At 31.3% G+C, this 20,992-nt stretch overlaps 3 protein-coding genes across 3 annotated transcripts; 2 read left to right on the forward strand and 1 right to left on the reverse strand.

Annotated features, from left to right (window-relative positions):
- Positions 1 to 6,196: 6,196 nt before the first annotated feature.
- On the forward strand, positions 6,197 to 8,628 carry LOC101218563 (protein OCTOPUS). Its single transcript, XM_011655379.2, has one exon. It carries the CDS (start codon positions 6,352 to 6,354, stop codon positions 8,389 to 8,391), a length of 2,040 nt encoding a protein of 679 aa, XP_011653681.1. The 5' UTR covers positions 6,197 to 6,351; the 3' UTR covers positions 8,392 to 8,628.
- A 6,014-nt stretch (positions 8,629 to 14,642) lies between these two features.
- LOC101218324 (pentatricopeptide repeat-containing protein At3g09060) lies at positions 14,643 to 19,327 on the forward strand. The gene is made up of 3 exons (XM_004147877.3): positions 14,643 to 17,456; positions 18,338 to 18,513; positions 18,686 to 19,327. Exon 1 carries the CDS (start codon positions 15,129 to 15,131, stop codon positions 17,232 to 17,234), a length of 2,106 nt encoding a protein of 701 aa, XP_004147925.1. The 5' UTR covers positions 14,643 to 15,128; the 3' UTR covers positions 17,235 to 17,456; positions 18,338 to 18,513; positions 18,686 to 19,327.
- LOC101218084 (hypothetical protein) lies at positions 17,977 to 19,195 on the reverse strand. Its single transcript, XM_004147876.3, has 2 exons — positions 18,829 to 19,195; positions 17,977 to 18,728 (listed from the first exon to the last, which is right to left on the reverse strand). The coding sequence occupies exons 1-2, from the start codon at positions 19,159 to 19,161 to the stop codon at positions 18,288 to 18,290; spliced, it is 774 nt and encodes a 257-aa protein (XP_004147924.1). The 5' UTR covers positions 19,162 to 19,195; the 3' UTR covers positions 17,977 to 18,287.
- Positions 19,328 to 20,992: the final 1,665 nt, after the last annotated feature.

Consider the following 20,992-nt stretch of genomic DNA (forward strand, 5'->3'; position numbering starts at 1 on the left):
TCCTCATTTTTGTTTTCAAAAAAAGAAAAAGAAAGAAAAGAAGAAAGAAGAAAAATCAGGTGCGGTCGGGTACATGGAAGTAGATATGAGTTTGGGTGTGGGACCAAAATGTGATGTTTGATGAAATTGCGACTTCACCCCTTTTGTATAATCAAATCATACGTAATCCTTACGTATGCACGTGTGCGCTTTCATTTCCTCATTATTATTCTTTACATATTAATTCTCTTTTCTTTTCTTTTTCTTTTTTTCTTTTGAGTTTTCATTTTTCTCCTTGTTATTTTTAGTTTGTACAATTTATTGTTTTTCTTCTTCTTCTTCTTATGGTTTATGATTACTATTCTAACTTTTTTTAAAAAAATAATCTGAGTTTAATTTGTTTTCACGATAGGTTGCGAAGAATTATTCAAATTTATGCACTTATACACCTTCTAAATAATTGTGATCAAAATCATGAATTTGAATTATTATTAGCTCTCATGTAGAGTGTATACATGCACAACTTCCCTAAGAACGGTGGACATTGTATTTTTTGTTTTTTGTTTTTTTGTTTAACAAAACGTTCAAACGAGACATCTTATTCATTGGAAAATTAATTGGTGAAGGGATTTGATTTATTGTTGTTGAAAGTGTGTGGGTCATTTGTGGAAGGGATAAAGGCTTTGAAATCGAGTAGAGTCGGACAATTATAAGATTGTTGAAGAGGGAGAGGAGATCAACTTTATTGTTGTTAGATCTTTTGTAGAAGAGACTTGTTAGATGAATACCAACACTACAATATTATTGTACTTAAAATCACGTACGTGACATACGGTATGATTTCTTAGGTGTTAAATTAAATATGATATTATGTTTTTAATTATGACAGAAACATTTCCTTATTTGGATTTGTTTTTCGTGGGTAAGTCTTCTAAAAAGATAGTAAATAGTGTAATTAATTTACAAATGATTTTAGAAAGAAAATGAAAATGAAGAAAAAGACAAATAGTTTTACGTTAAAAATAACCAATACTAAACATAGTTTAGATTCTGTTGTAAGGACTTCTAATACCAATAGAATCAATTCCAAATACACATACTTAATTATATTTTAAAAAACAGATATGAAATTTATAATAAATAGGGTGATCATTTTCAAAATAATAGAAAAAATATATGAAAGATTCAAGAATAATTAATTAAGTATATGCTCCACATTTTAAAACTAGAATGACAAATAAACCAAAAATATATATTATTATCAATTACTCATAATTCATACAAATAATATAGTTTATCACACATACAAGGTGAATCTAAGTTAATATTTTGAATATGAATCCAAAATTTAAATAAAAAAATATTTAGGTGCATCTTTCACATTATAATCCCACAAATTCTTTTTAGGTAAATAATGAGAGGTGAATTTAAACTCCTAATAGAAACTCTACTTGTTAAAGAAATTCATTAACTAACCATATTATTTGTTTTTCTTACTCATCAACAATTAGCTAATAATTAAAAGGACATGGTTGATACTTAAAAAAAATAGATTGGAAGATATTATTATGTATCTATATATATATATATGTATATTAGCAAACAAACATAGTTTTTTTTAATGGAAGATTAATATGAAAATTTCTATGAAGATTAAATGAGATTCAAAATCAAACTAACAACCTTTATATGAAGAAACCAATGTCTAATTATTTAAGCTTTTATTTTGGCCAACTTAGCATGAAGTTATGTCTTTTATTCTATCATTTTCACAACTCTATTCTTTTTATATTTATGAGATTTTGTAAAGATTAGAAAAGGGATATACAATTTTATTTTTACGTCCAAGAAAAGTATTAACGTTTTTGTTTTAATCTACTTTCAAATATATGGATAGTAAATTTTAAAAAAAAAACTTGTAAAAGTTAAATTTATAAGATTATTTTTTTAAAAAAATTATGAAAATTAATTTTATAAGATTACTTTTTAAAAAAAGTAAAAGATTTTAGACCCTTTCATACAAATAATGATTTGGTTTTTCATTTCTTTTATAAAAATTCAGCTTATAAACATTTTTTTATTAACTAGTTATGATCTATTTTATAAATAATTTTAGAAAACAAGTTGAAATTGAAAGAAAAATATAGATTTTAAAAAGGGAACTTGATATTATTATTATTTAAATTTTTGGCTAAGAATTCAGTTTCCTAATTAAGAAATAAAAAACATGAATTAATTTTAAAAGTAACAAAATGATTAACTACTAACATTTTTTTTTGTTTATTGTTTTACCAAATTTGAGAAACTACAAAAAGAAAAAATATATGAAAGAGTTGTTTTTAACGAGAAATTTAAATTTTATTTAAAGTTGAAAGTTGGAGGGAACAAATAAGTATTAAATTTAATAAATTGTAAAAAAGTTAATTTTAATAAAATAATTTAAAACAAAAAGTAATACTCGTTTTTTAAGCACAAGAAAACTAGAAGAATTTAAAATGAAAGATGATTTTTTTTTTACTGAAACTAATTCCTAATAAGTGAGTTTTTTAAGAAAGAAAAGTTAAAAATAAAAGTGAGTTGATGACAACCCTAATTTGAGTTTTAAATGAAAATAAAACCAATTGGATTGTTTGGAAAAAATGAAAAGGCATATCAAAGCCAAAATAACATAAACGACGTCGTGGGCTAATTCATGTCTGTTTTTATATATATATATAGGTTTTAGAATAGTAATTTAATTAAGCCAAAAGACCACATTACCCCTTTTTCTCTATTCCAATTTCATTCCTTATAGAGTCTGAAGGCCGTACTTATTGTGATTCCTGCCTAGATTCAATTATCTAAATTTGTTTTTTTTTTTTCTTTTTTATAAATCATATAGAAAATTATTTAGTTTTTTAGTACAAATTAAATAAAGAGGAAAGATACAAACCACGAATCTATTAAAATTGAACTTGTTAATATTGGGTGATTCATAGGGTAATTTCTTTTTTTATTTAAAAAAAAAAAGTACATAGGCAAAGTGTTATTACCTTGATATTTGTTTATATTTTAAAATTTAAAATTATTTACATTTCTTAGTACATGTTTAAAGGGCAAAAAAAAAAAAAAAAAAAAAAATTAAATAATGACTTCAAAAAGAGAGATCTCAGTGTGATGATTTTCATGTAACTTTTTACTTGAAATTATGAGTTACTACAAAATAAAAACACTCATAAAAATTAAAATATTACTAACTAGTTTGTTAACTGCACTATTTCTAAGACCAATATTTGATTTTCCATCTAATTTTGGTACCAGAAAGATCATCTTTTTAGAAAGTAAAATGCTTATCATATTGCAAGTGTGTTAAATTGCAACAAAGATAAAGAACCTTAAAACCTAAGTTGGAGGCGTCACCAATAAATCATAAGACATACGTACGTATGTATGAGAGCAAAGGGGACACCCCACCACATCAAAAAGCTCACACAACCTGAGAAAAAATGGTCCCAAGAGAAAGAGGCAATCCTCTAATTAAGAAGCCACAAGCAACTTAGTTAACAAGAAGAAAAAATTAGATCACACAATTTGAGCAGTCACTCGAGGGTTGTAAGATAACAACATATAATGTTACTGTTGGTAGTTTGATTATTTACACTATTAATCCAATCAAATTTTATGACCTATTAAGATATCTTATGAAAACGTTTTTTTCACAAAAAAAACATTTAAAATAGGCCGACTAAGGATAATCAAAGAATAAATGGTCTCAAGACCCAACCTCCTTAGTGCAAAGGAACATATGCATTCAAGATATATAAGTACACCACTAGCCAATACGATCACACGTTTGAAGCAATTTCCAAATAGTAAGCCATGCAATAAAAGCATGTTTGGAGATGTTACCTCCAAACGAAAGGAGATTAAACTAAGGCACCTCAACGTGCATATATATGATGGGAGAAGTCTCAAACATTAGTATCCAAAAAAACACTTTCAACTAATTACAAGGGAGTCAAGTCTCATCATCTTTCCTCTCCTCTTCAATCACTTTAACATCGTACTTACTCTTATAATTAAACCAACTCTCTAGAATTAGAAGGTCATACTCAAGTCTCAACTCCACTCGATGCAAAAAGGAAATCATACACCATGGAATGAAGAAAATTAAACTAAGTATTTACAATAATGGTCATTTGCTTAAATAAATTAACTCATTTGTCATTCATGAAATTAAATTTTGTGTCAAATAGAACATTAAACTTTCAATCTAACCTTTTTTGACACAAGCTTTTTAAAATGATCGAACAAAATCAAATTAGACACAAATACAAAAGCTTAAAACTATTAGTAATTAATATTAAAGTTGATGAGTTCAAAATTCGATGGAATTGACGAGTGATAAAATAGGAAAAGTAAAAAAGAAAAGGGAAGGATCCTTGAAACTGAAGGATGAAACATCAAAATTGGTTTACTTGTTATTGCAAAACAAAACAAACACACAACCAAAATGAAAGATTGGGATTTGGGAAGCAACCCTATTTGTTTGGGTACAAAAAAGAAAAGAAAAATTGAAAGAAAAAGAGTGAGAAAGCCATAAAAACCAAAAAGAAAGCCCTAAACCATGAAAAGAAAAAGGGTTGTGGGAAAAGAAATAAAAGGAAAAGATGAGAAAGCAATGTGGAAAAGAAAATCAAACCCTTAAAACCCAACTCTATTTAAAATTTATTGTTTTATTGTTTTATTTTCACCTTTGTTATCATCTCATCTCAAGAATCTTTTTAAAAGAAATATTCACTAAAAAAAGTAATTAAAAGAAAGTACAGTGTTTCCTTCACACAGTTTCCTTTTTTTTCTTAAAGTTGATGATCATTTTTCCCTTTTTATTTCTTTAATTTCCTTCCCATTTCTTAATTATGTTTTTACTACTTCTTTTCCTAACATTATGTATAAATCTATATATAAAGGAATCTACTCATTCATACTTCAAATTCAGATTGATTATATTACTCTTTTCTTTTATTATTAATTATTAACTTCTAACTTTCAAATTAATTAAAATAATTTATTATCCATACAAATTATACGTTCAACGTTATTCAAGATGAGATCATACCCAAGCTCAATACATCCTACGAGTATGTTTTGGCTCCATATTACATCAATGTGTTTTTTTTTACAAATATAGCAAAATCTGTCATAATCTATCAATGCTAGAAGTCTAGCATATGATAAATTAGTCTATCACTAATAGATCATAAAAGTCACCAATTATAATTATCGGTAAAGAAAAAGTTTTCACCCACGAATCTAAGATTACAACGATATATCAATTTTAGGAACAGATCGATAAAAATGTGTAATGTTGGTGGATATTCTTAGAATATTTGTAAGAACAAAGTTAATAATGATTTTATATTATTTATATTGAATTCACATATACGAACCCTTGTAATGTAATAGAAATGTCAATTTATGTGTATTGACGTTGAAGGTGTGAAAAAGTGTAAATATCAATGCAAATATTTGTCACATAGGCTAATTTAAAGAGATTCAATGCAACTGTATCCATTAGTTATACATACTGTACTCAAATTGTAAAAAAAATATTATAAAGAGAGAATAATTAATTACTTGTAAATGATCTTACAAATTAATTTAATATTTTATGAATTACCAAATTAACTTTCTATCTGTTTCTAAAATATAAAAATATTAAAAATATGATCATATATTTAATTTTACAAATCCATAATAAACAAAATTAATTTTATTATATAAGTACATTGCACCCAAGTTTATAAGAAAATCTGTAAGTCTGTTTTATATGTGAGGACCATTGTTTGGTAACCCCAACCAATTAGTATAACATAAGTGGTACATTATATTATTTTTATTTTTTTATAAAAATAAGAGTTTAGATGAGAAAGAAAAAGGAAAATGTGTTGTTCAAAAATGAATTGCTTTTCATTAAATTAAAAAAAGAAAGAAAGAGAGAGAGAAAGAGAGAAAGAAAGAAAGAAAGAAAGAAAGAAAGAAAGAGAGAGAGAAAGAAAGATAGCCATACAGAAGCTAGAAAGTGTAGGCCTGGGGGCAATAAGAAAGGGTACAAAATGGTAATTTCACAGAGGCGCATGTCCCTAGATGAGTAATTTTCCCTTCTTTTAACAAACGCTGAAAGGGAAAAAAAGAAATTATAAAAAAAAAAAGGGAAGGGAAGCGACACGCAGCTTCTGGACCCCACTCCTAAAGAATTTCTCTCTCTACAATATTTTGCACTTCATTTTAACCTTATTTTCCTTTTTTTCTTTCTGTCCGTTACACTCAATCTCTCTCTCTCTCTCTCTCTCTTTGTAACATGACCATCCCCTGTTCCTTTTCTCACCGGCAATGAATCCCGTCACGGAGGCGCTACCACCCTTGCCGCCCCAACCTCACCGTCCTTCCACTTCCTGTGACCGTCATCCCGAAGAGCGTTTCACTGGTTTCTGCCCTTCATGTCTATGCGAGCGTCTCGCTGTTCTCGAACCTTCTACTTCTTCTTCTTCTTCCACCTCCTCTCGGAAGCCTCCGATTAACTCCTCTGCTGCCGCTGCTGCTCTTAAGGCTATTTTCAGGCCTTCTGCTACTGGAGCTGGACCTGGAGGTCTTTCTGGTCGGAATAAACCCTCTTCGTTTCTTCCTGAGCTTCGTCGGACTAAGTCCTTTTCGGCGTCTAAGAATGAAGGGTTTTCTGGTGTGTTTGAGCCTCAGAGGAAGTCTTGTGACGTCAGGGTTCGGAATACTCTCTGGACTCTTTTTACTCAGGATGATGAACGGAACCCGTTGAAGAATGAAGCTCCCAGGGTTAGTAATGCCGCTGCTGGTCTTCACATTGAGGATGAACGCGACCCTAGAATTTTGGCTGCTGCTTCTTCTCTTGTTCGAGGTCCGGTTTTGGAACCTGATGATGAAGGAGAAGACGATGACGAAACTGAACCAGAAATTGAGATTTTTGAGGAATCCAATGCCGGTAATGTAGTGGAGGATAGAGTTCACGAAATTCTCGAAGAAGAGGAGGAAGAAGAAGAGGAAGAAGAAGCAGAGGAAGAGGAAAATGAAGAACCAATTAGGCCTGAAATTGAAGCTGTACAAGACGACTTCAAAAGCATAAAGGATCACATGGATCTCGATTCTCAACCCAAGAAACCCTCCGGCCGGGATTTCAAGGAGATAGCCGGAAGTTTCTGGTCGGCTGCTTCTGTTTTCAGTAAGAAATGGCAGAAATGGAGAGACAAGCAGAAGCTCAAGAAGCGCAGAAATGGCGATATTTCCGCTACATTGCCGGTGGAGAAGCCAATCGGCCGTCAATTTAGAGAAACACAGTCGGAGATCGCGGATTATGGCTATGGTCGCCGGTCCTGTGATACCGATCCGAGATTCTCACTCGACGCCGGGCGAATGTCGTTCGACGATCCTCGTTACTCCTTCGATGAACCACGAGCCTCTTGGGATGGCTATTTAGTAAGCCGTACTTTCACCAGAATGCCGACGATGCTCTCTGTTGTTGAAGATGCTCCTATTCATGTTTCTCGAACCGATACTCAAATTCCAGTCGAAGAACCCGCAAATTCCTGCAATGACGACGAAACTGTCCCGGGTGGTTCGGAACAAACCAGAGATTACTACTCTGACTCCTCCTCTCGCCGGAGAAGAAGCCTCGACAGATCAAGCTCGCTAAGGAAAACAGCAGCGGCCGTCGTGGCGGATATGGACGACATTAAATCATCCTCCAACGCCAAAGTTTCTCCAGCCACAGCCGATTTCTTTTCCGGCCCGAAATTGGTAGTTCCAGACAACAAACTCCAAAGAGATTCCAACTCGAATTCCTTGCGAGACGATTGTTCAGAAACCTTCGAAATCCCTTTCAGAAACGGCGACCGAAAGGAGACGAAAAAGTCCCGCCGGTGGGGAAAAGGCTGGAACATTTGGGCATTCATATACCGTCGAACCGGCAACAAATACGAAGACGAAGACAGATACAGCAGCAGAACGAACGGCGTGACCAGATCGTTATCGGAATCATGGCCAGAATTTCGAGGCGAACGAAACGGCGAGGTTAGAGGAATCGGAGGAATGGGGTTTAATCCAAAAATGATGAGAAGCAATAGCAGTGTGAGTTGGAGGAGCTCACAGAGCAACAGTGGCGGATCGTTTGGGAGTATGAGAAGGAGCAATGTGGAAACAAGCGGCGGATTCTTGAGGAAGAAGAAAGAAGATTTTGTACTGGAGAGAAATCAGAGTGCGAGATTTTCACCGAATGAAGTCGTCGATAATGGGCTTTTACGATTCTATTTGGCGCCGATGAAGGGAAGCCGGCGAGGGGGAATTATGAAAAACCGGCCGAGTCCTGCTCAGTCCATTGCTAGAAGCGTATTGAGATTGTACTGAAGAAATTGAAGAAGAAGAAGAAGATAATGATGAAGAAGATTTTAGTGCTTTTGTTAAATTTGGTGGTGAATTTTCTTTGTAATTTTTGTTGGAATTGGATTAAAAAAAAAGCACCATGAAAAACAAAAAAAAAGAAGAACAAAACTGCCTCTTGATGCTGATGCTAATTATGATTTTACCATAAAATTCTCAATTTACTGAAATAACAAAGATTTCAGTGTTTCTTCTTCCTTCAAATATGTATATCTTTTCTTCTCTTTTTCCTCTATTAAAATTGTTATTACATTCCATAAAATCATGGTTTGGGTGTAAAGGATGACCCTTTTGATCAATTTTTTTCTTCTTCTTTAACGTAAGTTTCACATGTTTCTTGCAATTACATCTTCAAACATAATTCAATATGATACAAATTAGAACTTTCAACTTATATCATTAAGTTTGATGGTTCAATTGGAACTATTTCTAGAGGTAGTTTTTTGCAATTTTACTTTATTCTTAAACACTATTGTCTTCTTGTTCAATACCCAAATTATTGTACGTGTTCTCTTTGAAAATATGATGCATTTGTTTTCAAGGAGGATCTCTTTTTAAGATGGTGTTGAGTATTTTTATCGGCCAATTTATTCAAAGTCAATTAATTCAACTCAAGTGGACAAAATTTTCCAAAACATAGATTAGATTGATTACTAAGACAATGCATGTTCAGTTTGAAATATCATTATCACACAATTTTAGAGAATGAAATTTGATTTTCATTATACTATCTTGTATCTTCAAGTTTTACTATCTTTCCCTAAGGTTAAAACAAAATGTAACCCACCATCAGTAGTAAATGAGATCATGAAATCAACATTGTTACACATGTGTGATTATACTCAACCCTTAGCTTTTCATTCTCGATTTCCACTACTTGCTACTTATGTTATGTCGTAATGACAACCAAGAAAGAAAATTTAACGAGTAACAAAAGCAAGAGTCAAGTATCAACACACATAAACAAAGCCACGACATGTTAATACCGTAATTTTATTATATGATAATACAAAGAAAAGGTTATAAAAACACAAACTTTAAGAAAGTATGTGATATTTTATTTGAGTATTGTCAAATGAGTCATCACAATAATTTTCACGATAATCTTTTGGAATAAACATCAAACAATAATTAGTTGTTAAAGAAAAGAGTAAAATGGTGAAAGGAAAGAGATTTAGAATAGAAAAATGTGTGTTAGTCTGGACATAAGTAATGGTAATCTTTGATAAAGGAAGGATTTTTGATAGGGAAGGGCTCGAATCCCATCATATAAACAGTAAATAAAGGTAAAGTAATGATTTTGTGTTGAAAAAATATATAAATAAAAAAGAGGGAAAAAAAGGAAAAGAAAAACAAAGATTGATTGTAAACAGAAGAGATGGAAGAGTCAAAGCAATCAGACATTTTATTCATTTATAATATTAATCAAATTTTCAGATAATATTTTTTCTCCTTTTCCTATATGTTTTACTGAAAAAGCAAACTTTAGACAATTTTGTGTCTAAAGTCAAAAAGACACATACTACTAATTTATATATATATACACACACACATATGAAAGCCTTAGCAATAGCGCCAATTTTCTATAATATTACATTTTAGATTCAAATTTTTATATATAACAATCAAACTCTCACTTAAGTATTTGATAAAATAGTATATAATTTAGGTCACCTTCTCATATAGTCTATTATTACTCAATTTTATCTTTTGATTAATTTTTTTAAAATGTTGTTCACCTAAATTATTAACTTAGTACTGCCCATTCTAATTATCTATAAATAAAAATAGATACTACAAAGTTAAGATGACGTAATAAAAATAGTTTTTTTTTTTATTTATAAAAATGAACATTTAAAAGGAAAAAGGAGTTGCTAGAAAATGTAGCTGACCACAGGCCCAATGAGAAGGCCCAATTTTTGGAATTGGGCTTTTCCCAAAATGTGAAGTGCTACATTTTTGTTCACATTTATATCCAAAAATTAATTTCAAATAGGTGGGAGAAAATTAAAAAGTAGTGGTGGTTTTATTGTTGTTAGTAGATATAAGGTAAAAAAGAGTTATTAAAAGCAGGAGAACATGAAAAAACCTACATAAGTAAGACTAAGTTGAGGTCGTTGGACCTGTACTAAATCACACATAGTTGCATGTGTATTTAGGAACAGACACAATGCTCTTTTGGATAGATACAGTAACATCTGGAGGTTCTATCTCAACTCTATTATTAATAATAAACATCAATTAGTTTTAAGAAGAGTTAAAAAACGTTAACTATTTGACTTATATATATAATCTCTTGAAATTGGATGTTCAAAGTAAATAAATGAAAATGAAATTGATAAATCAACCATGAATATCATTTTTAAAAAATAAATATTTTTTTATAGCTGACTAGATAAATATTTAATCAGGATAATTTAGAAGTTATAATTTAAAAAAACCTATAAATTTTATACTTTGGGCAAAAACATTTACAGAGCATTTTTTTTCTATATATACAAATGGTTTCTTTAAAATATATTATAGCTATAATAATGTGTTTTTGTTTTCTATTATAAAAAAAATGTAAGTCATCCAAAACACATATTTTATTTATATTTTATAGGATTTTTTTAAAATTTATGGAAACATTCAAACATACGTAAAAAAATAAGTTGAGTGTAAAACTATTTTAAAAATATGTGAGTTGAGATGAAGTCGTATATCGCGTACACAACTTCCATACAGCGGACCTCACAACTTTTATTTATTTTTATTTTTATATATACTACACTGCGCTCCACATTTTTTTATTTTCTCACTATTTATATACGTGAGTCTCACACATTTCACTTTTTCTCATTATTTCATACCCACATATAATAATATATATATTAAACATTCCAATTCTAAAAATATATTTCTTTATTAAATTAATTTATTTTTTTACTTTTCTCTTTATATATATATATATTTAAATGTCACAATCTTCCATCTTCAACTTTTCTTATTAAATTCATTTTTCTAATTTAATTTAATTCTTTCTTAATCAAAATTATACATATAATTTTTTTTCAATTTTCAATTTTTTTAAAAAAATTCATATATTAACAAAATATGTTATTAAGAATATATTAAACAAATAAAAATAGTAATAATAATAATGGAGAGAAGTTGAAATTACTCATCAAAAAAAAAATAATAATAACACTTTAAGCCACCGATGCACTTGAAACCATTATTATTATTACTATTTTCATTTGGTTAATATATTTTTAATAACATATTTTGTTAATATATGGATTTTTTTTGGAATAAAATGTATAATTTCGATTAAGTAATAATTAAATTAAATTAGAAAAAATGAATTTAATAAGAAAAATGAAAGATTGAGATATTTAAATATATATAAAGAAAAAATAATAAATTAATTTAATAAAAAAAAGATATTTTTAGAATTTGAATGTTTAATATATATATTATATTATATGTGAGTATATATATATATATATATATATATAAATAATGAAAAAAAGTGAAATGTGTGGGATCCATATATATAAATAATAAGAAAATAAAAAAATGTTGGCTCCAGTGTAGTATATATATAAAAATAAGGAAAAAATAGAAGATGTAGTGTCTACTATATGAAAGTCTTGTACTTTCACCTCAACTCACCTACTTTTAAAAATAGTCTTGCACCCAACTTATTTTTGACATATGTTTCAAATTTTACATTATTTTAAAAAAAGATCCAATTTTATACCACAATATTTATTTTTAGTTAAAAATTTGAAAAATTCTTCAAAATAGTAAAATTTATAATCTTTGTTTGGTCAATTTAAGTTCTTTTTCAATTCTTTTATATTCCTAACAATTTTTTTAATATTATAAAAATAATATTTGATTTTAACCTAATTAATTTTAAAAAATACAATATTCATCCCTTTAAACTGAAATTAGGCCAGGTTTACACGTCTAGTTGTGGTTGCATGGCATAAAAAAATCCTCCAAAAACCAAACTACCACATTTTTCAAATTAACTTTTTTATAAAAACAATTAAATTAACGAGAGTACTTTTAATTTTTGTAAGTATGTTTAAAAATATTTATGAAACGTTTCAATAGTTGGAGATGTTTTTGAAACAAAACTTAGAATTTGATCTAAAATAATTGAGAGTATTTTTGAAAATTTAAAAACATATTTTTGAATTTTTAAAAGTTTAGGATTTAAAATTTCTTTCTACGAGTTTGAAGATCAAACTTCTATAAAAATCAAGAGGACCTTTACATTTGCATTGTGTTATTTGAGGTGAGAACATGAAAAAAAAATTGATTGCATTTAAAAGTGAAACTTATATTTTTACAACCACATAGTCATTCTCTAATCAGGGTATATTAAAAGTGAAAATTTTGACATCTAACAATTAAAATGAAACAAAATGGTAACACCGCTATACCCATTCAATATTGTCGGGCATCATATACCCATTAAATTTTAACCTATAGTTTATTCACGTTAAGAATATATTTAAAATTTATTCTCTCATAATTTATATAATAAAGTTTAATTAAAATATAAATTTTATATTATAATGTATCACTATACGTTATACTAATTTTCAAAGTAAATTTGAACATTTTAAATTACAACTAATATAAATAAATCTCATTATTTTACTAACTAAGAAGGAGAACTGCGGTACCTATTTGGCTAAACTCATTAAACAAAGTATCCGGTAAACTCATTAAACAAAGAAGAAAACTAGCTAGTAGAGCCTATGAATGTGTGTTCATAGGATATGATGAAAACAACAAAGCCTATAGATTCTATTACTTAGAAAACAAGGTAATCATAGAATCAAATGATTTAGATTTTTTTTAGGATAGATTTCCTTTTAAATCTAGAAATAGTAGGGTAATCTACTTTCAATTAGGGATCCAAACTCAAGAAAATGAAGTAGATCTTGAACCTAGAAGAAGCGAGCTAGAACCATAAAGAACTTTGGAGAAGACTTCGAAATGTATAACGAAGACCTGAAAGATCCACTGGAAGCTTTATCCTCAGTTGACGCCAACTTATGGCAGCTATCCATGATGAAATGGACTCTCTTGAATTCAATAGAACTTGGCACCTAGTTGATTGACCTGTGCAACGCAATAAGTTGTAAATGGGTGTATTAATGAAGAAACTCAATCATGATGTTTGATAGATCAGTAGAAAAGTATGAGGCTAGATTAGTAGTTAAAGGTTTACGCCGAAGAAAAACATAAAGTTCTTTAATACTTTTTTCCCAAGTTACCAGAGTCACTTCAATTAGAATGTTGATTTCTATAGTTGCCATGAACAATCTCTTAATCCATCATATGGATGTCAAAATTGGTTTCCTAAACGATGATTTAGAAGAAAATTTGTGAGAATGAGAGATTATTGGATGAAAATTTTGTGAAAGGAAATTATAATATTATTTTATTCTCAAGTGCATTTCCACGTTGATTAATTTTAAATGTGAAAGCTCTCTTTTATACTTATTGCTTGATCGACGTAGTGACATCAGTAATACATTACCTAAAATCAAATTTTAATTTCATTTTAAAGTTTTTGTCGTAGCATCAACATTTACGTACATATTTATAGCAAATTTTATCATTCATGACTTTTGTAAAGTTTCTTAAAATACACCAAAGTTCTATTAATTAATTATAACAATTCTATAAAAATAATTGTATGGATCATCATATACAATTACCCATTTTAAAGACCCAAACCACAAATGATCCAATTTTTGAAAAGAAAAAAAGTGAAATGTCCGTATGATGTGATCATCTCTTTTTCTTCCTCTACATTTTCATCCTAAGAGATCAAGAGAATGGGAGAGTTAGGGAAAGTGAGAATGAGAGAGTACATACTTAAATAGGTTGAATTGGATTGGGAAGAATTTTTGGATCAACTACATTATTTATTTATTTTATCTTTTTAAAGTATTTTATTTATTAATTTAAAATATTTAAATTTGTCTCCAACATATTTTAATAACTAAAATTTCATAAAATTCATAGGTTAAATATTAAAATTAACATATCTATTACAAGGTTTGATATTACAAAGTTTTATATGATATAGGTATGAATTATAATATTTACAAATTCTAATGTATATTTTAAAAAGGTTAAAAATTGTGATTGGTTTTAGGGTTAATATAACCCAACCCCATCCTAACTTTGAAAGAAAAAACATAAAAAAAATCAAAGGAGAGAGGGTGAAGGATAGGAAGGGAGTGGGAGAGGGTGAGCATGAGCACAGAGAGTGAAACTAGCAAGACAATAACAAATGCAAGCAGACACCAAAGTTGAGCAAGAGGAACACTAATTTAATTTTGAGCAACACTTTTTTTCACATCCTTCCTTTCGTTAATTTTACTCGAATTTACGGTGGGCAAAGATTTTAAAACCATCGGGTGCTTTAACATTTTCCCCCAATTTGTTATTCATTCATCCACCAATGGACACCCATTTACATCCATTTACATCCCTTCTCGGAACTTATGGTTGTGGCTAGCATGCCCAAGGCCAGCTAGAAAAGAAGAACGAGAAGGAAGTATCAGGGAACCAATGCTTCCCGCCGGAGACTCGTCGCCGGTTGCAATTACCGATCTCGAAGTATCAGCTAATCATCATAGCATGTCCTGAATCGATACAGAAACCCCAATTATTAGCGCCTTGCCATGGTTGAGCTTCCAAAAGTCATATCCCCTACACTGGTTCTAAAGCTTCTGAAAGCAGAGAAAAACCCCAATGCGGCACTCGCTATATTCGACTCCGCCTGTCAGCATCCTGGTTATGCTCACCCACCTTTCGTATTCCATCATATTCTCCGGCGACTTATGGACCCGAAGCTCGTTGTTCACGTTGGTCGGATCGTGGACCTGATGCGAGCTCAAAGATGCACCTGCTCCGAAGATGTTGCACTGTCGGCTATCAAGGCGTACGCGAAATGTTCAATGCCCGATCAAGCGCTCAATTTGTTTCAGAACATGGTTGACATTTTTGGGTGTAACCCGGGAATTAGGTCATTTAATTCTATGCTTAACGCGTTCATTGAATCTAATCAGTGGCGCGAAGCTGAACTATTTTTCACGTACTTTCAGACGGCGGGCATGTCGCCCAATCTTCAGACTTATAATATTTTGATCAAGATATCGTGCAAGAAGAGGCAATTTGAGAAGGGTAAGGGATTGTTGACATGGATGTTCGAGAATGGTTTGAACCCTGATATTTTAAGCTATGGTACATTAATTAATGCACTTGCGAAGAGTGGTAACTTATTGGATGCCGTGGAGCTGTTCGATGAAATGTCTGTGAGAGGTGTGAACCCTGATGTTATGTGTTATAATATTCTGATTGATGGGTTTCTCAGAAAAGGAGATTTTGTGAAGGCTAATGAGATTTGGAAGAGATTACTTACAGAGTCTTCAGTTTATCCGAGTGTGGAAACATATAACATTATGATAAATGGTTTATGTAAGCTCGGAAAGCTCGATGAAAGTATGGAGATGTGGAATAGAATGAAGAAGAATGAAAAGTCACCCGATTTATTTACTTTTAGTTCCATGATTCACGGCTTGAGCAAAGCAGGAAACTTCAATGCTGCTGAGAAAGTTTTTCAGGAGATGATTGAAAGTGGGTTATCCCCTGATGTGAGAACATATAATGCAATGCTCAGTGGTCTATTTCGAACTGGGAAACTAAATAAATGCTTTGAGTTGTGGAACGTAATGAGTAAAAATAACTGTTGCAACATTGTTAGTTATAACATGCTGATTCAAGGGTTGCTTGACAACAAGAAAGTGGAACAAGCGATTTGTTATTGGCAGCTCTTACACGAGAGGGGCTTAAAGGCAGATTCAACAACATACGGACTGTTGATCAACGGGCTGTGTAAAAATGGATACTTGAATAAGGCTTTAAGGATATTAGAAGAAGCAGAAAATGAGGGAGCTGATTTGGATACTTTTGCGTATTCATCAATGGTTCACGGGTTATGCAAAAAAGGGATGTTGGAACAAGCCGTAGAACTGATTCATCAGATGAAAAAAAATAGACGTAAACTGAATTCTCATGTTTTCAATTCACTGATTAATGGATACGTCCGAGCTTTTAAACTTGAAGAGGCTATTTCTGTTCTTAGGGAAATGAAAAGCAAAGACTGTGCCCCTACTGTAGTTTCCTACAACACTATTATTAACGGTTTGTGTAAGGCAGAAAGATTTAGCGATGCATATCTTTCACTGAAGGAGATGCTGGAAGAGGGTTTGAAGCCTGATATGATTACTTATAGCTTGTTGATTGATGGTCTATGTCGAGGAGAAAAGGTTGACATGGCACTCAATTTGTGGCATCAATGTATTAACAAGCGTCTTAAGCCCGATTTGCAAATGCACAATATAATAATTCACGGTCTTTGTACTGCCCAAAAAGTTGATGTGGCCCTGGAGATCTTTACTCAAATGAGGCAGGTCAACTGTGTTCCAGATCTTGTAACACACAACACCATCATGGAAGGTCTTTACAAAGCTGGAGACTGCGTAGAGGCTTTGAAAATTTGGGACCGCATTTTGGAAGCGGGTCTTCAGCCTGATATTATTTCTTATAACATTACTTTTAAGGGACTCTGCTCTTGCGCTAGAGTTTCAGATGCCATTGAATTCCTATATGATGCTCTTGATCGTGGAATTCTTCCAAATGCCCCAACATGGAACGTTCTTGTAAGAGCAGTTGTCGATGACAAACCTTTAATGGAATATGCTCTTAATACAGAGTCCCGGACGTGATGTGATTCTCATGTGATGCAGATCTTCGTTGTTCTTGCTAGGAAATTATTATTTGATATTATGGGATTCCATCGCAAAACTAATTAGCAATGAGAGAGTAACCCATCTATCTTATAAAGAGTGCAAATCTTCCTTGGTCTTTTTCCGTGGGATTCTCAACATTTTAACCATGATTGATGAGAGACCTTCAACTTGATCTTCTTGATTGAAATGAATTAAAAAGTAAGTCTCCCCTCCCTCCAAATGATAGTATTTTCAATTAGATATCTTCCAATAATTTATACTAATTTCTTTGGCTGTTTGCTCTCTTGCTGGGTAGTTGTGCCAGCTCTGCTAGTACATATGCTTTTAACTAGTAGACTGCACTTTCTTGGCATACTGTACTTGAAGAATTTGTAAGCTCTTTGGCGTAGTGGTAACACCATCATTCAAGGGAACTCGATTCTTATTTTCTAGTTTTGATGGCTGGCCAATGATGTTCAAGGATTTCAAAATTTTCATTTCTAATGTGATATATTTCATAAAGCCATTATTAATAATTATGTTACTAGAAGAAACAATTTTGATTCAAATTTAAAAGCTCTTCAATTAGGCACCAACGTCCTACTTTTTCTATTTTCTCACTATTATAAATTTTGGATTGATGGGTTGATGGCAGGAAAAATATGATCTGCGTTCTATTTTATTTAGCTGCTCTGGAACTTGCACTTGATTTTCCTCTGCAGTGAAAGAACTCGAAACATATAAAAAGGGGTTTTTATGCACTAAATAAACTAGTGCAAAAATAGTTCATGTAATTATGTTTAAGATATTGATACAAGATCTTTCCAAATATTAGTCATGTCGATTCCAAGCATCAATTGTTGTAGTTCATACAAAGGTCGTGGTGATTGAAGTCGTAATCACCAAGACCAAATGTTATCGATGCAAAAGTGAAGTAGCTTGATGTATCAGACCCGAGCAGAGAGGATTCGCTTGAGGTTTATGTCTCATGCTATAGTTATTATTTTCTTTCTTTTCCTCGTGCTTTCAGCAGTAACAAGACAAACTTCTTCAGTCTTTTTCCTCAGATTGCTCTTTGATTTCTGTTTTTTCTATTTCAGATGCCATCCTTTGCTCATAAGAAAATTGAGAAATCAAAGCAATAAGCATTGCTCCAAGAACAGCGACTTTTCGCCAATCAGGTGAAGAAAGGAATGATTCGGCAATTGCTACGACTAGCAGGCCAATGAATGCAAGATAGATATATCGCCTCGTCTTCGAACCGGCATTTTCTTTCGTAAGCTTATTAATCTTCTCCATCTCCACTTTAGCCTTCACTTTGTCTGCAGGCTTTCTCGGCCTAAGATTCTGAAAGAAAAGACCTTCATTTCGTTCTTCTTCAATTTGGCCTTCAAATTTTGCCAACATATCATCATTTTTTTCTATTTCCTGCCTGTTCAACTCTACAGATTCCTCAAAGACCTGCATCTGACTCTCAATGTTCCCCATAATCTGTCCATTATTAAAGAAAGAAAAAACCAAGAAGTGGGTCATATTCAAAACCACAAATTTCAATGACAAACGAGAGAGAGGAACGGAACATAAAACGGACCCGTGCACTGGCTTCGTCGAGCCCTCTGAGGGCGTCTTCACCAATCTTCTCAAACTCTGCATCGGCCTCTTCAGCAAACTGAGTAAGATCAGCAGATTTTTCGTCTAAGAAGCCGGTGAGACGGAGTTTTTGAGTTTGAAGTTGTGCAATTCTAGCAAGTATCTCTTGCTTTTGGGGATCTCCTTCAGGTGGTGGTGTGGAAGGAGCTGAATCAGAAGTGTTGGACTGACAAAGGCAGGAGAAGGAGTTCTTTGAAATGGGGAGTTTTGGTGTGTATAAGAAGGTATTTTTGTAGACTGTGAAAGAGGTTTGAATTGGTTTGAAAACTATCATCTTTGTTTATCTTTGTTTAGAGAGAGAGAGAGAGAGAGAGAGAGAAAGAGCAGTGGGAGAGGGAGGAAGAAAATGGAGAAAGTTTGGAATTCTTCTGGACCTCTCATTTTATGTTATTTTATCAGTTTTATATTTAGAAAAATATGAGATATTGATCATTGATTCATATTGGGGTTTGAATCGTTTTCTTATCCATTCCGAAGTCATACCATAGTTTCCAGTGGTCTAATTCATTTGGCCAAACTCAATAATAATAATTTTCTTTTTCTAAGAAAAGCTTATTAATTATCTTTAATAAAAGATTATGAAATATTTTCTCAATTTTTTCAATTCTCTTATTAATCATGGTTTGTTAACAAAAATTTAACTAATAAATCATAAAACTTGTTTTAATTATTTATTAAATAAATATAAATTAGGTTAAGTTATAAAAAATGTCTCTAAAATACTTTTAAACTTTGATATCCTTAAATTTCGAAAATGGTTCAAAAGTACTATGAAAATGGTTAACTATTTAAAAGTATAATAGATATTCTAAAAGTTAAATACTTTCAAATTCTATCACAATTTTCTAGTTAATTGGATAAGTGGTATGAAAATAGAAACTAATTAGCAAAATAGAGGAGTTTTCAAACTAAAATTTAAAAAACGGTAGAAATTTTGTCGAATTGGGAACACGTCAGAATGCATCCCTTCGTGCGGGTAAAAAAATGATTTGATGGTAAAGATGACAATTTTTTGTCAGCTTAGCCTAGTGCATGTTCTACTCCATTATCGCTACATATTTGACATTGAAGGGGTTGCCACTTGTATGGACACGAGGAAGCCACCTAATTGCATAAAGATGTGAGTTCTCTCTGTACTTACTTGTGTTTTACTCTTCCCTTTCGTTTCAGTTGCGTGTAGATTTGTATTTACAGAGGATTGAAGAAGAAGCTCTCAAGACTTTCTTGTTCTTTCTTGAACTGCAATTTCTGGTTTTCTTCTTGCTTATTCTTTGGATGATGGAGAGATGAAGAAAAGATAAAGAGAGGAAGAGGGAAGAAGATGAACATGCGATGTTTTAAAATGGTTCGGCAAGGCCTACCGTCCACTGTGCTTTGGAAGCCATGTATTATTTCTTTTCAGTTTTTGTTGTGTATGTAAAATATCAAAGAGATACAGAGTATTTATAGACTACCTTATGACTCTTAGCTGAACTCTAGTTAGATAAGATGTTATAACTTACCAATTTGACTATATGTGTTTTACAAAGAGATAACGGTTTTTGTAAAGAGTTTTTCCACAGACATTCTAAAGGCTTACCAAGTACGATCATATTCATTTAAATATTATTTATTAATAACATTTAATTTAACTGATTGACTCATATTTTGCATTATGTAGATTATTTGGGAGTCATGCATTCATCTCATCCAAAGGTTGCTAGCATATTACTCGATGGTTATGAGATATGGACTTCCAAATGTCCACTCATATGTTTTTTTGTGGCAGAGTGAATGTTTTCGAATCATGTGATGTGCCAATTTGGGATGATTCAATAAATTCCTAGACCTTGTGATACATATATTTGACTCCATTCACACGATCTACGGGGCATGAATGAACAAGATTGGATCAAACATCTGGCTCCCCAAATATCAATTTGGGAGAATAGAGAAAGTTTGATTGTTACCGAGTCTTCTATCAACAATGATATAGATGTTGAACCTGAGTACTTTGAATGGTAATATGAAATTAGTAGGCAATGCACAATGAAAGTCCGAGCATCATTTCACTTTTGGTTATTAAATTTTTTTTTTTTTAATTTCTTCTTTAATTACACAATTAA

This window comes from Cucumis sativus, chromosome 4 (assembly GCF_000004075.3).
Source record: "Cucumis sativus cultivar 9930 chromosome 4, Cucumber_9930_V3, whole genome shotgun sequence".
NCBI lineage: Eukaryota > Viridiplantae > Streptophyta > Magnoliopsida > Cucurbitales > Cucurbitaceae > Cucumis > Cucumis sativus.

Bases quoted from the DNA above. Each gene is read 5' to 3' on its own strand.
- LOC101218563 (XM_011655379.2), top strand. From the start codon at position 6,352: ATGAATCCCGTCACGGAGGCGCTACCACCCTTGCCGCCCCAACCTCAC.
- LOC101218324 (XM_004147877.3), top strand. From the start codon at position 15,129: ATGGTTGAGCTTCCAAAAGTCATATCCCCTACACTGGTTCTAAAGCTT.
- LOC101218084 (XM_004147876.3), bottom strand. From the start codon at position 19,161: ATGATAGTTTTCAAACCAATTCAAACCTCTTTCACAGTCTACAAAAAT. The intron at 18,729-18,828 runs GTCCGTTTTATG...AATAATGGACAG, and splicing joins TCGACGAAGCCAGTGCACGG to ATTATGGGGAACATTGAGAG.